Genomic DNA, 20,239 nt, shown 5'->3' with positions numbered 1-20,239 from the left:
AGCAACCCTGCAGGCAGACATGAAGGAGAAAGTCGAGTCCTTGCCATTTGACGGCAAAGGTTTATTCCATGAGGACACGGACACGTCAATGGAGACGTTAAAAAAATCTAAATTCACTGCCCGCACCTTTATGGTGCCTTCCAGCGGTTCCAGCTCAACTGCAAGGAGCCGCACTTATTATCAGAGAAAGAGTGATCGGTATCGGGACCGCAAGGAATACCGAAAACAATTCAGACCTTACCAACGCGGTAAGGGCTTTAACCAAAAACAAAAAGGAAAAACAGCACGTCAAGGCGACAAGGACGCTTCCAGCAAGAGCTTTTGACGGGACTGTTCGTCCACTGCATCAGTTTTGCAGCAGCCAATTAAGTCCAACGCTACAATCCAGGACCCACTACATCGGCCCTGTAGTTGCCAGGATCAACATCAAACTGGCAAGCCGTGCGCCAGCATGGCACAACATAACATCCGACCGGTGGGTACTGAGAATAGTGCAGACTGGATATGCGTTGGAGTTCGAGACAAGGCCTCCCTTCTCTGGACTGGTCTATACGCCGGCCACGGAGGTGTTGCGGGAGGAGGTCAAGGTGCTGCTGGAGAAACAGGCGATCACGCGGGTGCAATGGGCGAACAGACTGACCGGCTACTATTCCCAGTATTTCCAGATACCAAAGAGAGACGGTGGAATAAGAGCCATAATGGACCTGAGGGGGCTCAACCTCTTCATTCGGACCAGGAAATTCAGAATGGTGACGCTGCAGGGAATTCTGCCTCTGCTGGTGAACGAACAGTGGGCAGTTACTCTGGATCTCAAGGACGCTTATTTTCATATCGGGATACAGGAGAGTCACCGCAAGTTCCTCCGGTTTACAGTAGGGGCACAGATCTATCAATATGTGGTGCTTCCATTTGGACTTTCTACTGCGCCCAGAGTGTTCACAAAGGTGATGGCGGTGGTTGTAGCCCACCTGCGAACTCAGGGCTTGAGGCTGTATCCGTATTTAGACGATTGGCTCGTGGTGAGCCACGACAGGAGTTTGCTGACCTGCCAAGTGCAGATGCTGCTAGCCTTGTTGGAGTGCCTCGGCATCAATGTGAATTGGAAGAAGTCGAGACTCGAACCCATGACTCGAGTGAACTTCATCGGAGCGGTGCTGGACTTGAAATTGGCCAGGGCGTTCTTACCTGCGGAAAGAATTACCCAAATGCACGAACTCATACGTCACTTTCAGAGGACTCCACGGCAGCCAGCGGTTCGAATCCAGCGGATGTTGGGTTTGATGGCATCATGCACCGCAACGGTGTCACACACGCGCCTCCGCATGCGCACATTGCAGCATTGGTTTCTCCACAACTTCCGACCCAATGTGGATGGCCAAAATATGCACTTGACATTACCACAACATGTCCTCGCCAGCCTGGGGTGGTGGCTAGACATGGACAATTTGGGCAAAGGAGTCGAGTTTGTGTCCAAGGAGCCCACCTCCCGGATAACGACAGATGCCTCGATGGCGGGCTGGGGTGCGCATTGCACCAGCGTATGCGTGCAGGGGACATGGACCCAGTTGCAGAGACTTCAGCATATAAATTACTTGGAGCTATTGGCTGTGTTTCAGGGCCTAAGGGCATTCGAACCTATGATAAGGGGACGGTCAGTACAGCTGGAGTTGGACAACACGACGGCAATTGCCTACCTCAACCATCAAGGGGGGACAGTGTCACTGTCTCTTTGCCTACTTGCGAGAAAAATATGGGACTGGTGCATTCAACATTCAATTCACCCGGTGGCAATACATATAAAGGGTGTAGACAACTGCTTGGCCGACAGGCTCAGCAGGGACATCAGTTTCAACCAAAGACACGAGTGGGAAATCAACCCGATGTATCTCGACAGGGTGTTCGAGATCTGGGGGGTCCCATCGATAGACTTATTTGCCACGGTTGCCAACAAAAAGTGTGCCAATTATTGTTCGCGTGCGGGCATAGGCCAGGGATCCCTGGGGGATGCTTTTCAACGGGCCTGGAAGACGGGGCTGTTATATCTTTTTCCCCCGCTGCCGTTAATGGGCCGTGTGGTTGCGCAGATATTGCGGGACCAAACGAAATGCATACTTCTGGCCCCATGGTGGCCGCGCCAGCCGTGGTTTGCCACACTTCTGGGAATGTCTCATTCAGTGTTCCACAAGTTCCCCAGGGCTCCAAACCTGTTGCAAAGAGAACACGGAAAGGTGTTACACCCCGATGTGCACTCTCTCAAGCTGACCGCTTGGAGAATCAACTATTAAACAACATCTTACTAAACAGTAGGCGTGCGTCGACAAGACGCAGTTATGCCTGCAAGTGGAACCGCTTCAAGAGTTATATGAGGGGGAAGAGTGTCACGCCATTGCGTGCGACCCCTCGGGATGTGCTACGTTACCTGACATCGCTCAAACTGAGTGGATTGGCGAATGTCTCCATTAAGCTGCATTTGGCTGCAATCTCGTCAAAGCACAGGGGATGGGATGGGTCCACGGTTTTCTCCCACCCGGAATGTAAGCGTTTCCTGAAAGGTGTAAATAACCTTTACCCTCCTGTGCGCAGCCCAATGGAGCAGTGGAGTCTGTCTTTAGTACTCTCCGCCCTAACGGAGGCACCCTTTGAGCCACTGGCGACTATTCCGCTAAAGTTTCTGACTTTGAAGGTGGCATTCTTGGTAGCCATTACATCGGCTAAGAGAGTGAGCGAGATGACGGCCCTGCGGATGGATAGACCCTACACTCAATTCTATCCACACAAGGTTGTGATGCGTCTCGATCCGAGATTCCTGCCAAAGGTGGTAACAGATTTCCACTTAAATCAAGACATAGTGCTGCCAACTTTTTTCAGTAGTCCAGAGACAGACTTAGAGAAGGCCCTCCACACGTTGGACGTGCGTAGATCACTCCTATACTATTTGGAGAGAACTCATGGCTTTAGGAAGAGTAAAAAGCTTTTTCTCTCCTTCCGGGGGCGTAGCAAGGGCCGTCCAATCTCTCGCCAGAGACTTGCTCACTGGCTAGTGGAACTGATTTTCCTCGCCTATAAAAGCCAGAAGATAACACCGCCAAAGACGGTTCGGGCTCACTCTACTAGGGCCTACGCAACGTCTGCGGCACATCTGTCAGGCATTAAAATGGCAGATGTCTGCCTGGCGGCGACATGGTCATCGCATCTACCATTCGTGAAGCATTATGCTTTGGATCTGCGGATGGCTAGGGAGGCGAATTTTGGAAGATCAGTGTTGAAACGTGTGTTGGCATAGCTGGGGGTCATCTGCACCCGCCTCCTTATGGGGTAGCTTGCTAAACACCCAGTTCTTATGGATACAATGGATCACAATCCAGATAAACAGGTTGCTTACCTGTAACTTATGATCTGGATGTGATCCGTTGTATTCATAAGTCCCTCCCAGCCGGCCCCGCTGCAGAATGCCTGGACTAGTGGATGCTGGTGTGCGGATCGTCATTTATATGGCGGTCTGCGAGAAATCTGAAGGAGAGGCGCCCCAACCGTCGATTCTAACGGAAGCTGCAAGGCACGTGCAGACGGGCGGGGCGCAAAGAGGAGCTAGCTAGTCAGCCCGGGAGGTCCCTGCGCAGGCGCAGAAACCCAGTTCTTATGAATACAACGGATCACATCCAGATCATAAGTTACAGGTAAGCAACCTGTTTATCTAGTGCCAAAATATCTGCATGTCAGTGATAAAGGAAATGGGTGCCAGATTCAGTTGGTACACACCACACCACAATATGACAAAGCCATCTTTGCTATCTCCCTTCCTCTTTCCTGTGGCAAACAGACACTTAACAGTATTAATATCAGTTGTTTGAAATAAATTTCACACAATTTAGACTGCCTGCTGTTCTTCAGTACATGACTCTAGTAGTACTTGACTGGATTTCAGTGTAACTAACACCTATCCATTTAGTTACTGTACATACAATCAGCATAAAAGAGCTCTACAGGTCACAACTGGAGAGAAACATGGTGTTGTATTATGCTTTATTTTGGAAACATGTACCATATTAAGCAGATTGTGCCAGATGTCTTCTCCAGAATAACTTAGAAATCTATGTTGGGATAGCTTCCATTTGACTCAAATTACAATGGTCGGGATCCATCTTCAGTCATGACTAAATTCCACTGAAATTAATTTTTTATTTATCTATCTATCTAACACATTTTTATACCACCCAAAACGCGAATTCTCAGTTAATGGGGTTTAAGTTTTTTCAGGACTAACTTGTCTCATCTATTTCTGTGGTAATGGTCATGACTAACTCTAGATCCTTCCCCTTGAGAAAACGTTTCAGCCCAATTTCTCAGAGATGTCTGGTTTGACAATGCTCGCAATTTAGAAATGGTGCTGAAGGTTATAGTGGCATCAACACAACTCTTCAAAGGTGTACACACTGGTTTCATGAAATGACAGAATATTCTAAAATACATCCAACTGCTGGAAATTTCCAGTGGCTGAATCTCTTCCATAACTAAGTTTACCAATGTTAATATTCTTTAGTCCTCAAATGTGTAGTGTACCCAACAATTATCACCAGATGTCAGGGCTGGAAAAACTTGATACTTAGGTGCTAGGTCCCAATTTCTAGATCCCTCGGTGCCATTGCCACTTTCCCAGCCCTGACAAATACACCTAGTATAAGGGGATTCAAGAGCAATGCAAAAACATGGTTATAATTAACTAATACACTATTCTGTTTTTCTTTTTAGACTGCCAAAAGGAAGCGTGGCTACATTAAGAATAAACTAATTTTAAAGAAAGGCAAGAGACCCAACAGGAAGACAGTTTAAATACACTGTTCTGATTGCTAATATGAAGCAGTTGTCCTTGAGATAACCAGTCTTTGCCTTTTTAGCTCAAGTCATGTTTCACAGCAACATGAGGGTACAGAACCATCATTGGTCCAGATTATTGTACAAAACTTTCAGGCAATGTCTGACTTGAAAAATAATTTTTTTGGCTTATTGAGAACAGCTGTTTTAGATTTGTATTGTGAAGCAAGACAGAGCTGCTGTCCAGGTCTAGCAGCAGAATTTTTTTTTTATTGGTACATATTATCCTTCCAATCTATTGAGAATTTGGACTGATTGCACCAAAGAGCCCTTTAATTCGGTCCTTGGCACATGCATACTTGTCAGTTTTTAAAATCCAGCTGAACAGCAATATCTTAACTGGAATGGTGAAATGTATGAATTGACTATTCTCAGTCTGACACTTGCAGAAGTGTGGATATTTTTATATTCAGCTACTAGAACAACTCCTTTTGAGGTATTTATTTTACAAGATTTAATTCTATGTACTCTTCTATTGCTGTATGTTGTGTTCAGGACTGTAAACCAAGCTGCAATTTCACTAATCACGGGACAGATTATATAATTGGATGATGTGATTTGTTTTGAGAAGAGGTCTTGCTGCCCTTATGCAGGTGTGTTCCTGAAATATGCAGGGCAGATCTTGCACAGAGTAGATAGATACAAGGGCTACATTTGTATCTTAAATCTGACACGACAGTAATGAATGCTACTGAGCACCTTAGGACCTGGTGTGTTCAGAACTTGCTTGTTTAGCTACATATTTACAATAATTTGGCCTGTTAAAGAAAAATTGACAAGTATCCAAACTCTTTCTGTGGCTATTATTAAAGGCAGAAGGTTTAAAAACCTAGCCGGGTTTTTCCCCCCATGGGATTGGGTATTTGGAAATGACTACCTTATCTCCATATTTTTATTTAGTGCTTCAGTTGATGAAACGTCTGCTTGAATATTTACTGTCTTTTATATTTTACTAAAGACAATTTATCAAGTGCACTAAAATACAAATGGAGATTGACCATGTTCACTTTCCAACTATAGGAAACTCTACAAACTTGAACATTCTTTAGTTATTTTAATAAAGTTTAAAAAGATGGGGAGGGATTTCATGCGATAGCCACAGGATCTAATTTTGATATAGGAAATGGCTTATACCAGATATATTGGTGTAAAGCAGAATAGTATGTACCTTCCAAACAAAATAACTATCTGTTCAGTGAGGATGTTACTGCTGACTTCTCCTCAGATGTATAATTTTTATTTGTAAATTCATTTTTGAGAAAAGAGGTTATTTGATCAATAATGCAGAGGCAACATTTTCACAAAATAACAATCTGGATTTCTGACCCTTTGTCATTGAGATTATTTTACTTTTGTTGCTTTAAAGCTCAATGCAGACCCGTTGTTGACTATAGGGAAAAATAAAGTTAAATCAAGTTTTGTGTTAAGTGGTTGGCTGCTGTTCCTTTTGTTTACTATCATGCGACTTGCAAAAGGTGCTGTGCTAAGGACCTGAAGCTAACATGAAATCTGGCAAGTATTGTCTGTCTACACTTAGATTTTCTCAATTATGGGTGCAGTTTCATTTACAAATATCTTTAGTTACATATATTTTCTCTTTAAAGTCTGCTGCATATGATCAGTGTGGCACTCCTGCAAGATTATTTAGACACTCCAGCTTCAAAAAGAACTAGTTTCCCCTCCCCCAAAGTGGAGTAGCATCCACTTCTTAAATCTTTAAGAAGTTTTAATGATTGTTGCATGAGACCAATATGCATTTAGGGATACAAGTGGACCAATGGGATTTCTAAAGAAATTTCCAGTTTCTAAAGCTAGGGTTTAGAAATTGGCAATAGGCTGTGCAGTTGCAGTCACCTTTGCCCTGACTTCCTGTTGCAACTACTGCTAACCCTGTTTAAAATGAATATGGGTATGTTCTGACTGTTTGGAGCCTGGTTTAAATAAGGCTTCTCTTCAGGATCATAACTGGATTTATTTTAAACCATCTTATGTGGGGGCAGGAAAATAAGGGTAGAAGGACAGGTTTCTTCAGTCTGTTCCCTAGGTTAAAAATCATCATCAGAAACTGTTCGTAAAGCACCTAGAAGATGCAGAGCCTCCTTGTAGCATGTAAGGCTTGTGAAATTTAACATCTCCCTCTAATTTAGGATGCTTAGCATTTTTACACACTCTTTACTGCACAAGCTAAACAGCTTCCCTCACATTGATGGCATTTTTCAGGTATTCCTTGTGTGCAAATCAGTCTCTTGGCCAACTTAATCCTCACAAGACTTGAGTCATTTAACCTGATGGCTGGATCTGTGGGCTTGTCCATGTTAGACAACTCATCCACTGAGAACAGTTCAAGAACTGTTCTATCTGGATCGTGATCCGTTGCATTCATAATATTGGGTACTGCGCCTGCACAAGAACCTCACGGGCAGACTAACTAGCTCCTTGAGATGCCTGCTCTGCCCAGCATGTGCTCCATGCGTCTGTTGAAATCAGTGGTTGGGGGGCGTCCTTTAATTTCTTTTTGACCACCTTAGTGTTCACACCTCGGTGGAAAGTTCCTTGGTTCAACTAAAGAATATAGACTACTAAACTTCTTTTAAACGGACTTTGACCTCTATTCTTTGCCTGATGATTCCACGACTAAGAAAATAAACGGACTTAAAAGGCTTTTGTAAGTTACCAGCCGTGGAGGTGTTTCGCCCCATTGGGGCTCAGCATGGAGAAGAAAATGCTCAAACTGTGTGTAGAGTGTCAGGCAAAATTGCCCTCAACTTACTACTATGACTCGTGTTTGCTGTGTCTGGGGGAGCAGCACAACACTGTGTCCTGTAAGATTTGCTGTTCTTTTTCTAAGCAAACAATGAAGAACAGAGCACTGCGCCTAAAAGCAGCACTCTATGATCCAAGACTGAGTCCATCGTTGACGTCTATCTCGATACTGACCCCAGTGTTGACCGCCCACAGAACTGCCAAGGAGCAGTCTACAACCGGGATGTCCGACTGTTTTCAAAAGACCAAAGGAAGTATCTTCAAAATCACATAGTCATAAAGAAAAGAAGAGAAAATGGGAATCTGAGTCAGAGGAAACACTGTAGTGTGGCTTTGAGTGCTACACCATCACAGATGTCGATGCAGGAATGCAACCCAGCATGGGAGTCAGACGTCTCAATGCCGGTGATGAGCCTGGTTCAACAGCCCTCAACACCAAAGACGACATCTGTGTCCACGTCGAGAATCCCAGTGTTGGAGCGTTCAGCATCGAAGGAGGGCTCGACATCGAGGGCCACAACATCGAAGGCTACAACAGTGATGGCATAGAGGGCTTTGACATCATTGGGCTTGATATCAAAGGCTGTGACATCACAAGTGCCGTCTGTAGAATCGTTTAACTCAACGTCAAAGATGTCGACATTGAACCAACCCTCGACATTGAGGAAGCAACTTCTACTGTCATCGGCATGAACTCCAGTGCAGTCTCCTGCAACTCCACAGCTTCAGCTTCACGTAATCACACGTATGGCCAGCAGAGGCCTTTTAAATACCAATAGCTTTGAGATTTTAAAAGGCAGTATAGACCCTTCCAAAGATCGAAGGGGTTCAGCCGAAGAAATAAGAACCAGCGTGCCTGAACTAACAAGGGCAACACAAAGCAGGGCCTTTGATTTAGTGGTCAGTCCACTGCCCAATTATCAACACCACAATTGCCAACAACCAATTTTTGAAGCACCCAGCATCTGCTTCGTAGTTGCCAACAACTCCATCAAGTTGGCAAGCCATGCCCAAGCATGGCAAAACAGAACAACGATCAGTTGGGTACTCAGAATCATACAGACTAGGTATATGATAGAGTTCAGGATTCTGTCTCCATTCTCAGGTATGAAATACAAAAGCCACACAAGTACTTCTAAAAGAAGTGCGGGTGCTTCTAGAGAAACAGGTTATTGTGCCAGTGCAGTGGACAGACAGATTGTCAGGGTTCTACTCCTGCTACTTCCAAATTACAAAGCGGGACAAAGGAATTAGGGCAATCATGGATATTTGGGGGCTCAATTGGTTCATTTTGGCCACAAAGTTCAGAATGACAACGTTGCAGGTAATTGTACCCTTCCTAGCCAGGGAGGAGTGGGCGGCAATGTTAGATTTTAAGGACACTTACGTTCATGTGAATCCTCAGGAGAGTCACTGCAAATATCTCAGGTTCACAGTAGGAGATGCGGTATACCAATATGCGGTCTTGCCCTTCAGAATGTCGACCGCCCCCCACATTTTTACGAAGGTCATGGCAGTAGTACTAGTCTATTTGTGCACACAGGGGCTTGTGGTTTACCCATATCTCGACGACTGGCTTCTGATCAGCAGCCAACAGAGAAGAGTTAGTTTTGTAGATCCATTCCATTATTCTGCTGCTGCAGAATCTAGGAATCAATATCAATTAGAAGAAGTTGAGATTAGAGCCACAAAGATGCCTAAACGTTATAGGGGCAGTGCTGGACATGGGCACAAAAAGAGCATACTTACCTGTGGAGCGCTGTCAACAGATCACAAGCCTTGTTCAGCAGTTTATGCTCACTCCAAGACAGTGGGCAGAGAAAATACAGAGTTTGCTGAGCCTAATGGCATCTTGCAATTCGACAGTACTGTATACATGCCTACACATGAGGCCACTTCAAAGATGGTTCTTGAGGAACCTCTGGCCAAATCTGGACAGCCAGAAGGTGTACCTGACAATTCAGTGCTAGACTCCCTGCATTGGTGGATGACAGAAAAGAATCTGTTGGGAGAAGTCCCTTTTCACCGCTAACGCGGTGGGAGACATCAGATGCCTCCCTAGTAGGATTGGGGAGGTGCATTGTGGAGACCACTGTGTTCAGGGGAAGTGGTCCAAGCTGCAGGCTGCAGCATATAAACTATCTGGAGTTGCAAGCGCTGTTTCTGGCTTTGAAAGCATTCAAACCCATTTTGAGAGACACAGTGACACAGGTCCAGGTGGACAATACAACAGCCATTGCCTACTTCAACAGGCAGGGTGGCACGGTGTCTACATCTCATGCACCCTAAGCATGAGAATTTGGGAATGGTGCATTGCTCATGCGATCTATCCACTGGCCATACACATAAGAGTAGACAACGTATTGGCCGATGGCCTCAGTCGGACAGCGCAATACGACCAACGTCACAAGTGGGAGATCAACAGCACCTACCTCCAGAAAGTTTTCAACATGTGGGGTCTTCCAACAGTGGACTTATTTGTGACGGCTGCCAACAGAAAGTGTGCAAAGTTCTGCTCTCGTGCTATAATAGGTAGAGGATCCCTCAGTGATGCATTTCAACACAGGTGGTCCAAGGGCTTCCTATACCTTCACCCACCACAGCCAGTTATTCTATTGAACCAACAGGCATCTGTCTACATGGCGCAATTATGGCAATAAGTGGAGGCAGTTTGCTAACTATGCAAGGAAGAGCAATTTCCAGCCATTAGAAGCCATGGTGAAACAGGTGCTCCTATATATGACCACCTTGAAGATGAGAGGCCTGGCTAACATATCACTAAAGATCCATCTGACAGCCAGTTCTTCTAGACACAAGGGCTGGGGTGGAATAGCTGTGTTCTTGCATCCGGAATGCAAGCGCTTAATGAAAAACCTGAACAATCTATATCCCCTGATTAGGCAGCCAGTAGAACCTTGGGATTTGTCATTGGTGCTATCAGCTCTAACGGAGTCTCCTTTTGAGCTGCTGGAACAAGCGGCCATGAAGGTGCTCACTCTGAAAGTTACCTTCTTAACAGCAAATCACTACAGCCAAGCGCGTGAGCGAATTAACAGCTTTAACGATGGACCAGCCACACACTCAGTTCTACCTTCATAAGGTATTTGTTGTGCACTTAGATCTGAAATTCTGTCCAAAGGTTGTATCGGATTTTCATTTGAGCCAGGAGGTTGTATTACCAACCTTCTTCCACAAACTGGAAACTGCTTTAGAGAAGGCACTGCATTCTCTAGATGTCCACCATGCTCTTTTATACTATCTGAAGAGTACAAGAGCAATATGGAAAACAAGAAGGCTGTTTGTAGCCTTTAAGTGGAGAAGCAAGAGCCTCCCTCTATTATGTCAGAGATTAGCCTATTGGCTGGTGGAGCTGATTGTGTGTGCCTACAAGCAGCAGGGAATTGATCCTCTGCACACCATTAGAGCACATTCAACAAGGGCGTATGCAGCATCTGCAGCACATCTGTCGGGAATAAAGATGGCTGATATCTGCACAGCAGTGACATGGTCATCAGAGCAGTCATTCATCAGGCACTATGCCATTGACTTGAGAATGGCAAGACAAGCAGAATTTGGGAGAAGTGTGCTGAAGAGGGTGTTGCCATAGTTGCAGCTTCACTGGACCCACCACCAGAGGCTAAGCTAGCTAATCACCCAGTATTATAAATGCAACGGACCATGGTCCAGATAAACAGGCTGCTCACCTTGAGGTGATCCGTTGTATTCATAAAACCCTCCCAGAACCATCCCTACAACAGTAAAGCCTAGAAGTCTACATCAGATCGTCTACACTGGGCAATCTGTAAGAAACTAAATAGAGGTCGCCCCCAACTGCCGATTTCAAAGGATGCACGGAGCACGTGCTGGGTGGAGCTAGCGTCTCAAGGAGCTAGTTAGTCTGCTTGTGAGGTTCCTGCGCAGGTGCAGTACCTAGTATTATGAATACAACAGATCACCTCCAGATCAACAGTTACAGGTGAACAACCTGTTTTTTCCCCATTTACACATGTTAGACATGAACAGAACCAATTTCCTTGTATGTCATCAGATCTAGGATGAAAAGTAGACAGTCTATGCTATACATGAAGGGGATGTGCACAATGCCATGTGATAACACACCATCTAATGAGATTGGTTCAGCTTGTACAGCAAAGGTTCTTGAATTGCTTGAATATTCCAAATTCTATGAGTTTCTTACCATAAGGATGTGATTACCAACTTATTCATTTGGACTTGAGTGTCTTCAGTGTGACATGCCACCTGAAATAGGTAGCTGGTAAGAGGAACTTTCGTCTAATTTAGGTCTTCATTTTACATTTTCTAGGCTCCTGGCATTTTTAAGAGACAAATGTTCACTTATGATCTTAAGACATCATACAATTTTAGTAAGAATGCAAAATGCAGCTATTGCATGTGTACCAACAGAAGCTTCAGAACTGTCAAAGCCTTCATGTGGAGTTATAGCTGTTGGCAAGTGTATGAGGTGCTTTTCATTCCAACATGCTCATTACCACCCAGAATTTCATGCTGCTAAACATGGTAGAGTTCGGCTTCAACCATTTTGTTCTGGCAGTTTATTCCAGCAATCTCCAATTCTACAGAAGCATTTTTCTGAAGATGACTGCACAGAACTCTCAAACAGAAGGTGGCAGTACCAATAACAGTGCTTCAAGGCTAGTTGTGTACTAATGTAGCCTTTTAGGTTGCTTAAAATGGTTCCATCTAGGTCAGGTGTATATAGATGAAAGTCCAAGGTTCTAAGGACAAAAATATACAATGTATATGAAGGATTGTATATATTTGTTCTTACACTTCAGTGCTGTGACAATTTAGATTTTCATTTATTGCCTTAAGATTCATACTAAGTTCTTGAGTAAGCAGATAATTCCATGTTTTTATGGTCAGACACAAAACAAATCAGTTATTTCAAAACCCAGCTATTAATGGTAGTTGGACTTAATAGACCTGCCACTCCATGCACAAGGTAGATTCCTGTACTGTTAATAACAAAGTATTGTACCTTGGAGTGGGAGTACCTCTTCAATTCCATTTGTATTAACCGTTAGCTCTTGTATATCATTGGTGTATATACCTACAGACTTAGCTATTCAAGTTTAAAACAACATTTTCCACATTTAGAGTGAACCATTGCAACTAGGGTTTAGAAAGCCAGATTCCACATGCTTCTTTTCTTTCCCAGTGTTAGTAGCAGCCAATGTTAAATCATGGATTGACATTGGACTGAATTAGAATTTGAGAGCTCCTTAGATTAAAGCAAGCATAGTTAAATGACAGTTAGGACAAGGGGAGAATATAATGCAGTGAGCCTGTTCCCGATCAGTTCTTATATTGGTACCAGTTGAAAAAAACATGCATAAAAGAGACCCTAACTAACCCTTACGAATAGGCCTGTTGATGTCAAGGTTAAATATAATGTATACCAGTTGTTGAATTGTGGTCAGTATTGAAATGTGTTGAATTGTGGACAGACAGACAACAGTGCATCACAACCAATACATTCAAATAAAATTTATTCAGTGATTTTAGTTCACAAATTATGAAAGGGAGGCTAATCAGAAGTGACTGCCAGAGAATTTGATTTTAACAAATGTATAAACTTGTTTATGAACAGTTCTATTTAAGAAAAATTTGCATAGGTTCTACAGCTGTGCACAAAAAGGCTAACTGGAAGTACATCAAAATTTACATTACAATTCAGAGTGCACAATATCATCTACACTGAAAGGAAGTATTTAGTTGCAGGCATAAGACAAACATGAAATGACCTACAAATAAGGCATGTTGCTTCTTCATATCCCAGCATAACCTTTCAACTGTGAAATACGGAGTGGGATTTAAAATTAGGAAAAAAGTTTGGCTCTTTTTGGAATCTTGATAGTTGCATTATTCAAATAAGACCCTGATCCTGTTGATCTTAGAAGATAAACCTGTGCAGATTTCAATAGCTGCAGCAGAAATTTCACTAACATTAAGCAAGAAACCAGTGTGTGAATAGCATGTTTATCATGCACCATGAAATGACCATGCAGAGATGATCTATTTTACCGTAGTGTAAAGTCCTCATTCAGATGTAACCACCTATCTACAGCCTATAGTACTGATAACCATTCTTATCAAATCAGTGAGGGAAAATACAACCCATGACTCTAGACAGAGTTGTGAAGTTAAGTAATCTAGAAATAACTAGTCCTTTGGCGAATGAGCAAAATAGAGTACTGAGAGGTAACTTTCTGATTTCAGTGGACTACTCAAGGGTAGTTGCCTGGCCAACCACTTTAACACAAGACTTGATACAAGCAGTATAAATTAGGATCTGCTGGTACAAGCATCTGTTCAGACCAATTTGACAATTTTTTTTAAACAGAAAAATAAAGTTTTCTTTGCAAAACAAAGTTTCTATACATTACATTTGAGGCTGTACAGTTTTATTTCCTTTAAAGCAGGTTTAACACATTTAAGAAAAATTCTGCTTCTGTAAATACAATGGTTTCATATGCTGAGACCAGTATACAATAAATAGGCTCAAGAGTGTGGACCAATTGCTAAATATGCAGACATGTTGATGTTCTTTAGAGGAGAGAATGTTAACAGAAGGATAACTCAAAGAGTTAAGATGCAATACATTCCTTTATCATAGATACATGTATATAGTTTTGACTGCCACCTTAGTTTTCTGCTCAAAAAAGATTAAAAAGCTAACAAATATATCTTTCCTGTTTACATACAAGATGCAAGTCGTGTATTCAAGCAGACAAAAGGCACAAAAAATAATCAGTACAATGTAAAGATCAGCATTCATAACTAATACATAGGATATTTTAAGGGGCACTAAAGATAGTTTAAGCACTGAGCAGAGAACATTATACATGGATGTTAATTTAGAAATCAAACCTATTTTGCCACTGAAATATGAGCTATGACTGGAGCACAACTAGAGCTTAGCGAATTTTAATAGAATTTCAACATCCTGGTAGACTTACATGGCCTACTGTGTGAAATGGCTTTTGCAATCCCCTCATGAAAGGGTTCCTCATACATCCTGGTCCCACCTATGGAATGGCTCAACATACATTCATAATACAAACTAGCCACAGACTAATTGTTAAAACAAGCTAAACTCATATTGACCTCCTGAGTCATTCTGAATTTATGCAAGTGGCTGCTATACACACGCAATTCCCCTATCCAATTCAGCAGCTGGGGCTACTCAAAATACCAATCAGCTGATTAGGGTGGGAAACGAGGGGTTGGATTTTGCCCCACACTTTCCCAAGAGTGAATCAAAAGTGTTGAGTACCTGATTACAGCCCGTAAAAATTTAATAGAAAACGCTACTTCATCGTAGGAAGTGGGGGGACCCCAACAGTTGTGTGAATCTGCCTACAGTGTCACTTAACAGTTTTACATTTCAAGAAAAAATACACAGTGCAGAATTCTTTCCTCCACATTTTTAAAAGCCCTTATTTTTGCCATGGAAGTGTTATCTAAGCAGCTCAATTAACTGCCTGTTAATTAACTGGTATTTTCCTAGAAAGCTAGACATGCTTTCTGTTTAAAAGGAAGCATTTTTAAAAGTTGATATAGCCAAAATAATGGTTTGTTGAAGCAAGACATAACTACTTGGAACTTCATAAAACAAACAGCATGGGGTTTCAGAGGTCTCTGGCACATCCAGTGGCAAATGACTCACCAGGAAATCCAAAATTCCCAGGGAGCAAAATGGCAAACGGGCATGCAAAGCAACCTCTGGAAAGTTGGGGGCAATGGATCAGCAAGGCTGCTTAAGATCGATTCCTCTCTTCCTACAAGATGCCAGGAAGCTCGAGAATCAAAGACCGAAACATGCTCTCACGAGGATATCCACAGAGAATATCATTCTTGTGTCAAATAAAGCAACTTGTTTAAGTCACGGGCTTGACCATGAAATAGTTGTCAGTGTCAAGTGGTTTTAAGTGCAAAACATTTTTGGCAATGTGAAAAATAGAAAAACCTCAATTCGTAATAATAAAAAAGTGTTAATTACTAATGCGAAGCCTGATCCTGCAAGCAATGTGGTACACATTGACTTCAGTGCAAAAGATCTGACCCTTAATCACTGTGTGTGTCTGTATACACAATAGGCTTCTATATATCAATACACAGTAAGAGAGTGTGCACTTCTACACGTACACACAAAATGGCTCTTCAATAAACTTGAGCTTTTAAGCTGTTTTGAGCTGCATTATTCATAGTACACAGCTTTTAATTTATAGCAAGACTTCATCACACCTGAAAATTTAAATAGTGCATCTTTTTAATGCCTTTAGGAAATGGGCTTCTTACGAGTCCAGGTGAGTTTATCAACGGGTCTTCCAGAGGGGATCAAAGTATATCCATCCATCACCCTGTAATGAATCACAGACACGCAAATAAATTTCACTTTATTACTATAAAATTCCTTACTAAAAAAACCCAGCACAATTCTACCAAAATCAAACCAGCTTATATTGGCCACGTTGTAAAGTTAGTTACAAGAGCGCAAGGGCACCATACACACAAAAAATGCTCCCTTAACTTCTTTCAACAGCAGAGGAGGAAAACCAGTCTAAGCAGAAGAAGCAGCTTGCCTCTTTGGATGGGAATTTGCCACAGAGAAAACGACTACAACTTATATTTATACACTGCTTTCCAACCAAAATTTTCAAAGCTGTTTACACAGAAAAACAAACATAAATAAAATGGTCAAAGGAAACTCCAGCTGCATGCATAGTATCCTTATCCACTTGTAATTATTAGCATCAGTAATCACCAGGCAATACAATAATCTGTTAAGAGAAACCTTTTCCATTAGACTATTGTGACTCTTGTTCCAAACTGCTCATCTTCCCATGTTAAACATTGTGTCTAAATGCAATTCATCTAAAAGCTTTTCAGATTAACAGTAAAGCAGCTCATTGTGAGAAAACACTTCTAGACAGTAGTTCTGTCAGTCAGAGAAAAACTACCAAACTCAGAAGACATCGGGGGGGACGGGGGGGACCACGTTCTGCTCTGAGTGTATTACTTTAACTTTGTAGTGATTCATGACATTTCAAAGACTTGTACAGGTTTGAAATCTTCCTTTCCTCCCCCACTTAAACCTTTTATTTTGTCTATCATTAATTTCTAGATTCCATACAGGTCATCCTGTCCTACTCTCTCTGCTTCCTTCAAATCAGAAGCATTAAACTCCTTATTAAAATGATGTACATTACCCTGAAAAGTTTTTTTTAAAAAATGGCACCTAACTTTTCTTTGTAGCCAGTTTTTCAAAATATTCAATAGTCCTGGTGCTGAATGCAGCATTTCAGTTTTCTAAGTAAAGAAATCTTCAATGCAGAATGGACAATGACTAGTCAATATCTAAGTATGCTATTAATAAACATATTCAAAATATAGTGTTCCTTATTTGGCAAGACAGAAAAAGCAGATGCTAGAGAATGTTCCAAGAAAAATGTTCCAATTCATAGATGAAACGATCCAAAAGAGATTCAGTTTTGTGGCTTGCTGTGGTAAATGAAAAATAGAAACTTCGCTCCTTTTTTTGGCAGTTTCATTCCTATTACCTCTTTGATAAAATATTTTGGTTTCCATGGTGTATTGCTAGCTGCTCGTTGCCTCTCCTCTGCCCGCTGCCTCTCCTCAAGAAAGTGCTTGTGCTCCGTTGCAGCACCAATGTTGCCTTCTTTCAGGGCGCTGGTAACATGCTGCCAAAGATGTCTGTTTAGCAGATCGGCCATGCCAATACAAACACAAGAGAATTAGAGTCCTAGAGCAGAAAGCAAGCCTCTTGTCCAATGAGGAAGAAACTTAAGTATATTAAGATCAGCAAGCAAGGGCCAGTCTTGCGGTAGTGAGCATGAATTGATCTCTTTGCTAAGCAGGGCTTGCCTTGGTTTGCATTTTGGATGGATGAATACATGTGAGCACTGTCTACTGTAAGCAATTCCCCTTAAGGGATGGGGCTGGGAAAGCATCTGCTTTGCATGCAGCAGGTCCCCAGTTCAATCTCTGACATCTCCAGATAGGACTGGGAAAGATGCTGAAACATTGGAGAGCCGTTGCCAGTCAATGTAGACAGTACTGAGCTAGATGGACCAATGGTCTGACTCCATATAAAGGCAGCTTCCTATGCTCCTATCACATAAGACCTACAGCAGGGACTTCCATCACAGCCTACAGGTTTGACTCTCTTTTCAAACAAAGGCCTGGCTAAGCCAGATTTTTTCAAGAAAAGGGTTTCAAGATTTTTCAAGATTTTTCTCTCTTTCAACCAAATGGTATGTACAAGGATTTTTAAAATACGTTTATAAGTTCTGTTAATGTTTTTGGAATAATGTTTTTATTATTCTAAAAGTAAGCAATATAAAACCAATATAAAACAGTAACTGATACAGAGAAAAAAGGTTGCACTGAGACATTGTTGTTCTAACACTGAGTAAACATTATCCAGTTTAACAAATGTGTCACCTTGTCCATTCTTTATTCTAATAGAGCTGACTACCATTATCATCTCTGCTATCTGCCAGATTTTTTAAATCCAGTTATTAAGTGAAAGAGATTAATTACAAGATCCCTTCCACTTTGCTACTGTACAAATTCTTGCAGCACATAAATGTGTTGAGACAAATTCTACTTTAAACATCCCTGTTGTGCCCTTCTAGTAATTCAAAACACAGACCACTGGATTTCTTGACCATTCACACACACATCTCTAATTACAGTAGTTACATCAGTCTGTTCAGCGTGATTGGAAACTTCTCACAATGTTGGTATAGAGAGAGAGAAAAAGTGTGAGAGTATCTTCTGACTCTTATTCACCCAGTTCTTTAGATATAGATCTAAAAGTATATAGAACTAGTATTTTTAAGCCCGTTAAAATAACGGGCTCTAGTACCTTTCCCCCCCTCTTTCTTCCTTCTCCCTCTCGAGTCGCTGGGGAGCCTTTGCGGCTGCTCTCTCGGGCCCCCCGCCACCATTCCCCTTTAAACATGATTAAGGGCCAAATTGGCACATGTAAATGCCGCCGTGGCTGCCGCCAACCGCCCGCCCACCCGCCCTCCCAGCTGCCCGAGTCCTCCTTACCCCTGCCTGCGTCAGTGGGGGAATGAAAGCCCAAAAATTGAGAGGGAGAGAGGAGCTCGCAAGCAGAGCTCCTCTTTCTGCAAAGCCTCTTCCCGAACTGGCATTTTGGGCGCAAAGGACATCCTTTGCATCCAAAACGCCAGTTCGGGAAGAGGCTTTGCAGAGAGAGGAGCTCTGCTTGCGAGCTCCTCTCTCCCTCTCAATTTTTGGGCTTTCATTCCCCCACTGACGCGGGCAGGGGTAAGGAGGACTCGGGCAGCTGGGAGGGCGGGCGGGCAGTTGGCGGCGGAGGCCCCAAGGTTTCCCCCCCACCCGCCTTTGGCGGCGCTGCCGGGCCTCGGTGGCGGCTCCGCCACCACCTCGGCCGGCTTCCCCCGCCGCCTCTCCCCCACTCCCGGCTTCGGCGGCTCGGCCACGCCTCGGCCAGTTTCCCCCGCGCCTCTTCCCTGGTTTGGGGGGCTTCCCCGGCTTCTTTGCGGCGGCTGCTTCTGGCCGCCCAACATGACCACCTGGTACTGGCGGTCGTGTCTCCCTTGCTCTGTTCTGGGCATGCGCTTTGCGCATGCCCAGAACAGCCCAGGGAGGCACGAACACACACCTTGGTGTCCGTCCACGGACGGACACCAAGGCTTTTATTAGAGAGGATGGTCATTTAACAGGGTTTAAATACCAATATACTGGTACAATACCAACACACCAGTATATCATGCCAAACCCATTGCCAGTTCAGATGGTATGTCTCACCAGCCCCGCCAAATCACATGGCGGGGAAAGAGTATGTACTAAACTAGTATTTAAACCGCACGGGGGCAGTTTGGAAGCTCTGCCCCTCCACACACACACACACACACACACACAATTATACAGCGGTGAGACCGTACACCAGGTTGGGAGGAATCATACACCCATGTTCCTCCCCACATGATTCAGCAGAGCTGATCGCACATAGTTGTCTGAACTAGCCCATAATTGAGGCCCTGGTTTGCTGAATATGGATAAGTTGCCAAGGAATCCTGCTCCCTTTTCTTGTGCAAAACTTTAATAAACCCTTTAATCATTTTCTTGCAGCAAGACCTTCTCAAAGGTTAGTCTGGACCTCTGTCCGGGCCCTCTCTCTGGCCCCTATGCGATCATATTTCAAGACAGCTTGACTGAGAGGACCAAGGCAATGACAAGGAATGTATACTAACCCCTGGGGCAGTTGGGATTCAACTGGGCAGCTTCCAACAGGGACTGGAAGCTGGAAGAACTATAGCTTGGTACCTCAGCTAGAACTCTCCTCCCATAAGAGACTAGCTGCCCTTCAATTCTGTTGATGGTAGCTACTCATTCTTTAGGTGTTTTGGGGTGGATCTAGTCTGAAGGGAATAGCTGGAGCAACTAAACACCCATCAAATAGTGCTTAATTAGTAACCTCCGGGGGTGCCAGGTTAAGGAAAAGGGCAAGGACCACTCAAAAGGACTCTGGGGAAGTCACAGG

The 20,239-nt window shown here is 43.3% G+C and overlaps 2 protein-coding genes across 3 annotated transcripts in view; one reads left to right on the top strand and one right to left on the bottom strand.

Annotated features, from left to right (window-relative positions):
* The window catches only part of STT3B (STT3 oligosaccharyltransferase complex catalytic subunit B), a 79,450-nt gene extending 73,151 nt beyond the window's left edge, over positions 1 to 6,299 (top strand). Inside the window, exon 16 of the mRNA XM_053260514.1 lies at positions 4,750 to 6,299. Within this exon, the coding sequence (XP_053116489.1) occupies positions 4,750 to 4,830 (81 nt within the window). The 3' untranslated portion in view covers positions 4,831 to 6,299. The remainder of the gene's footprint in view (positions 1 to 4,749) is intronic.
* Positions 6,300 to 13,149: 6,850 nt separating this feature from the next.
* Positions 13,150 to 20,239, bottom strand: part of OSBPL10 (oxysterol binding protein like 10) — a 121,261-nt gene continuing 114,171 nt past the window's right edge. For both annotated transcript variants that reach the window (XM_053260203.1, XM_053260204.1), the window contains exons 11-12: positions 17,241 to 17,394; positions 13,150 to 16,040 (exon numbers count right to left, since the gene is read on the bottom strand). In XM_053260203.1, the coding sequence (XP_053116178.1) occupies positions 15,996 to 16,040; positions 17,241 to 17,394 (199 nt within the window). In that variant the 3' untranslated portion in view covers positions 13,150 to 15,995. The remainder of the gene's footprint in view (positions 16,041 to 17,240; positions 17,395 to 20,239) is intronic.

Source organism: Hemicordylus capensis, chromosome 6 (genome assembly GCF_027244095.1).
Source record: "Hemicordylus capensis ecotype Gifberg chromosome 6, rHemCap1.1.pri, whole genome shotgun sequence".
Lineage (NCBI taxonomy): Eukaryota > Metazoa > Chordata > Lepidosauria > Squamata > Cordylidae > Hemicordylus > Hemicordylus capensis.
Note: the sequence above shows the minus strand (reverse complement) of the source record. Positions and strands in the feature narration are given on the sequence as shown.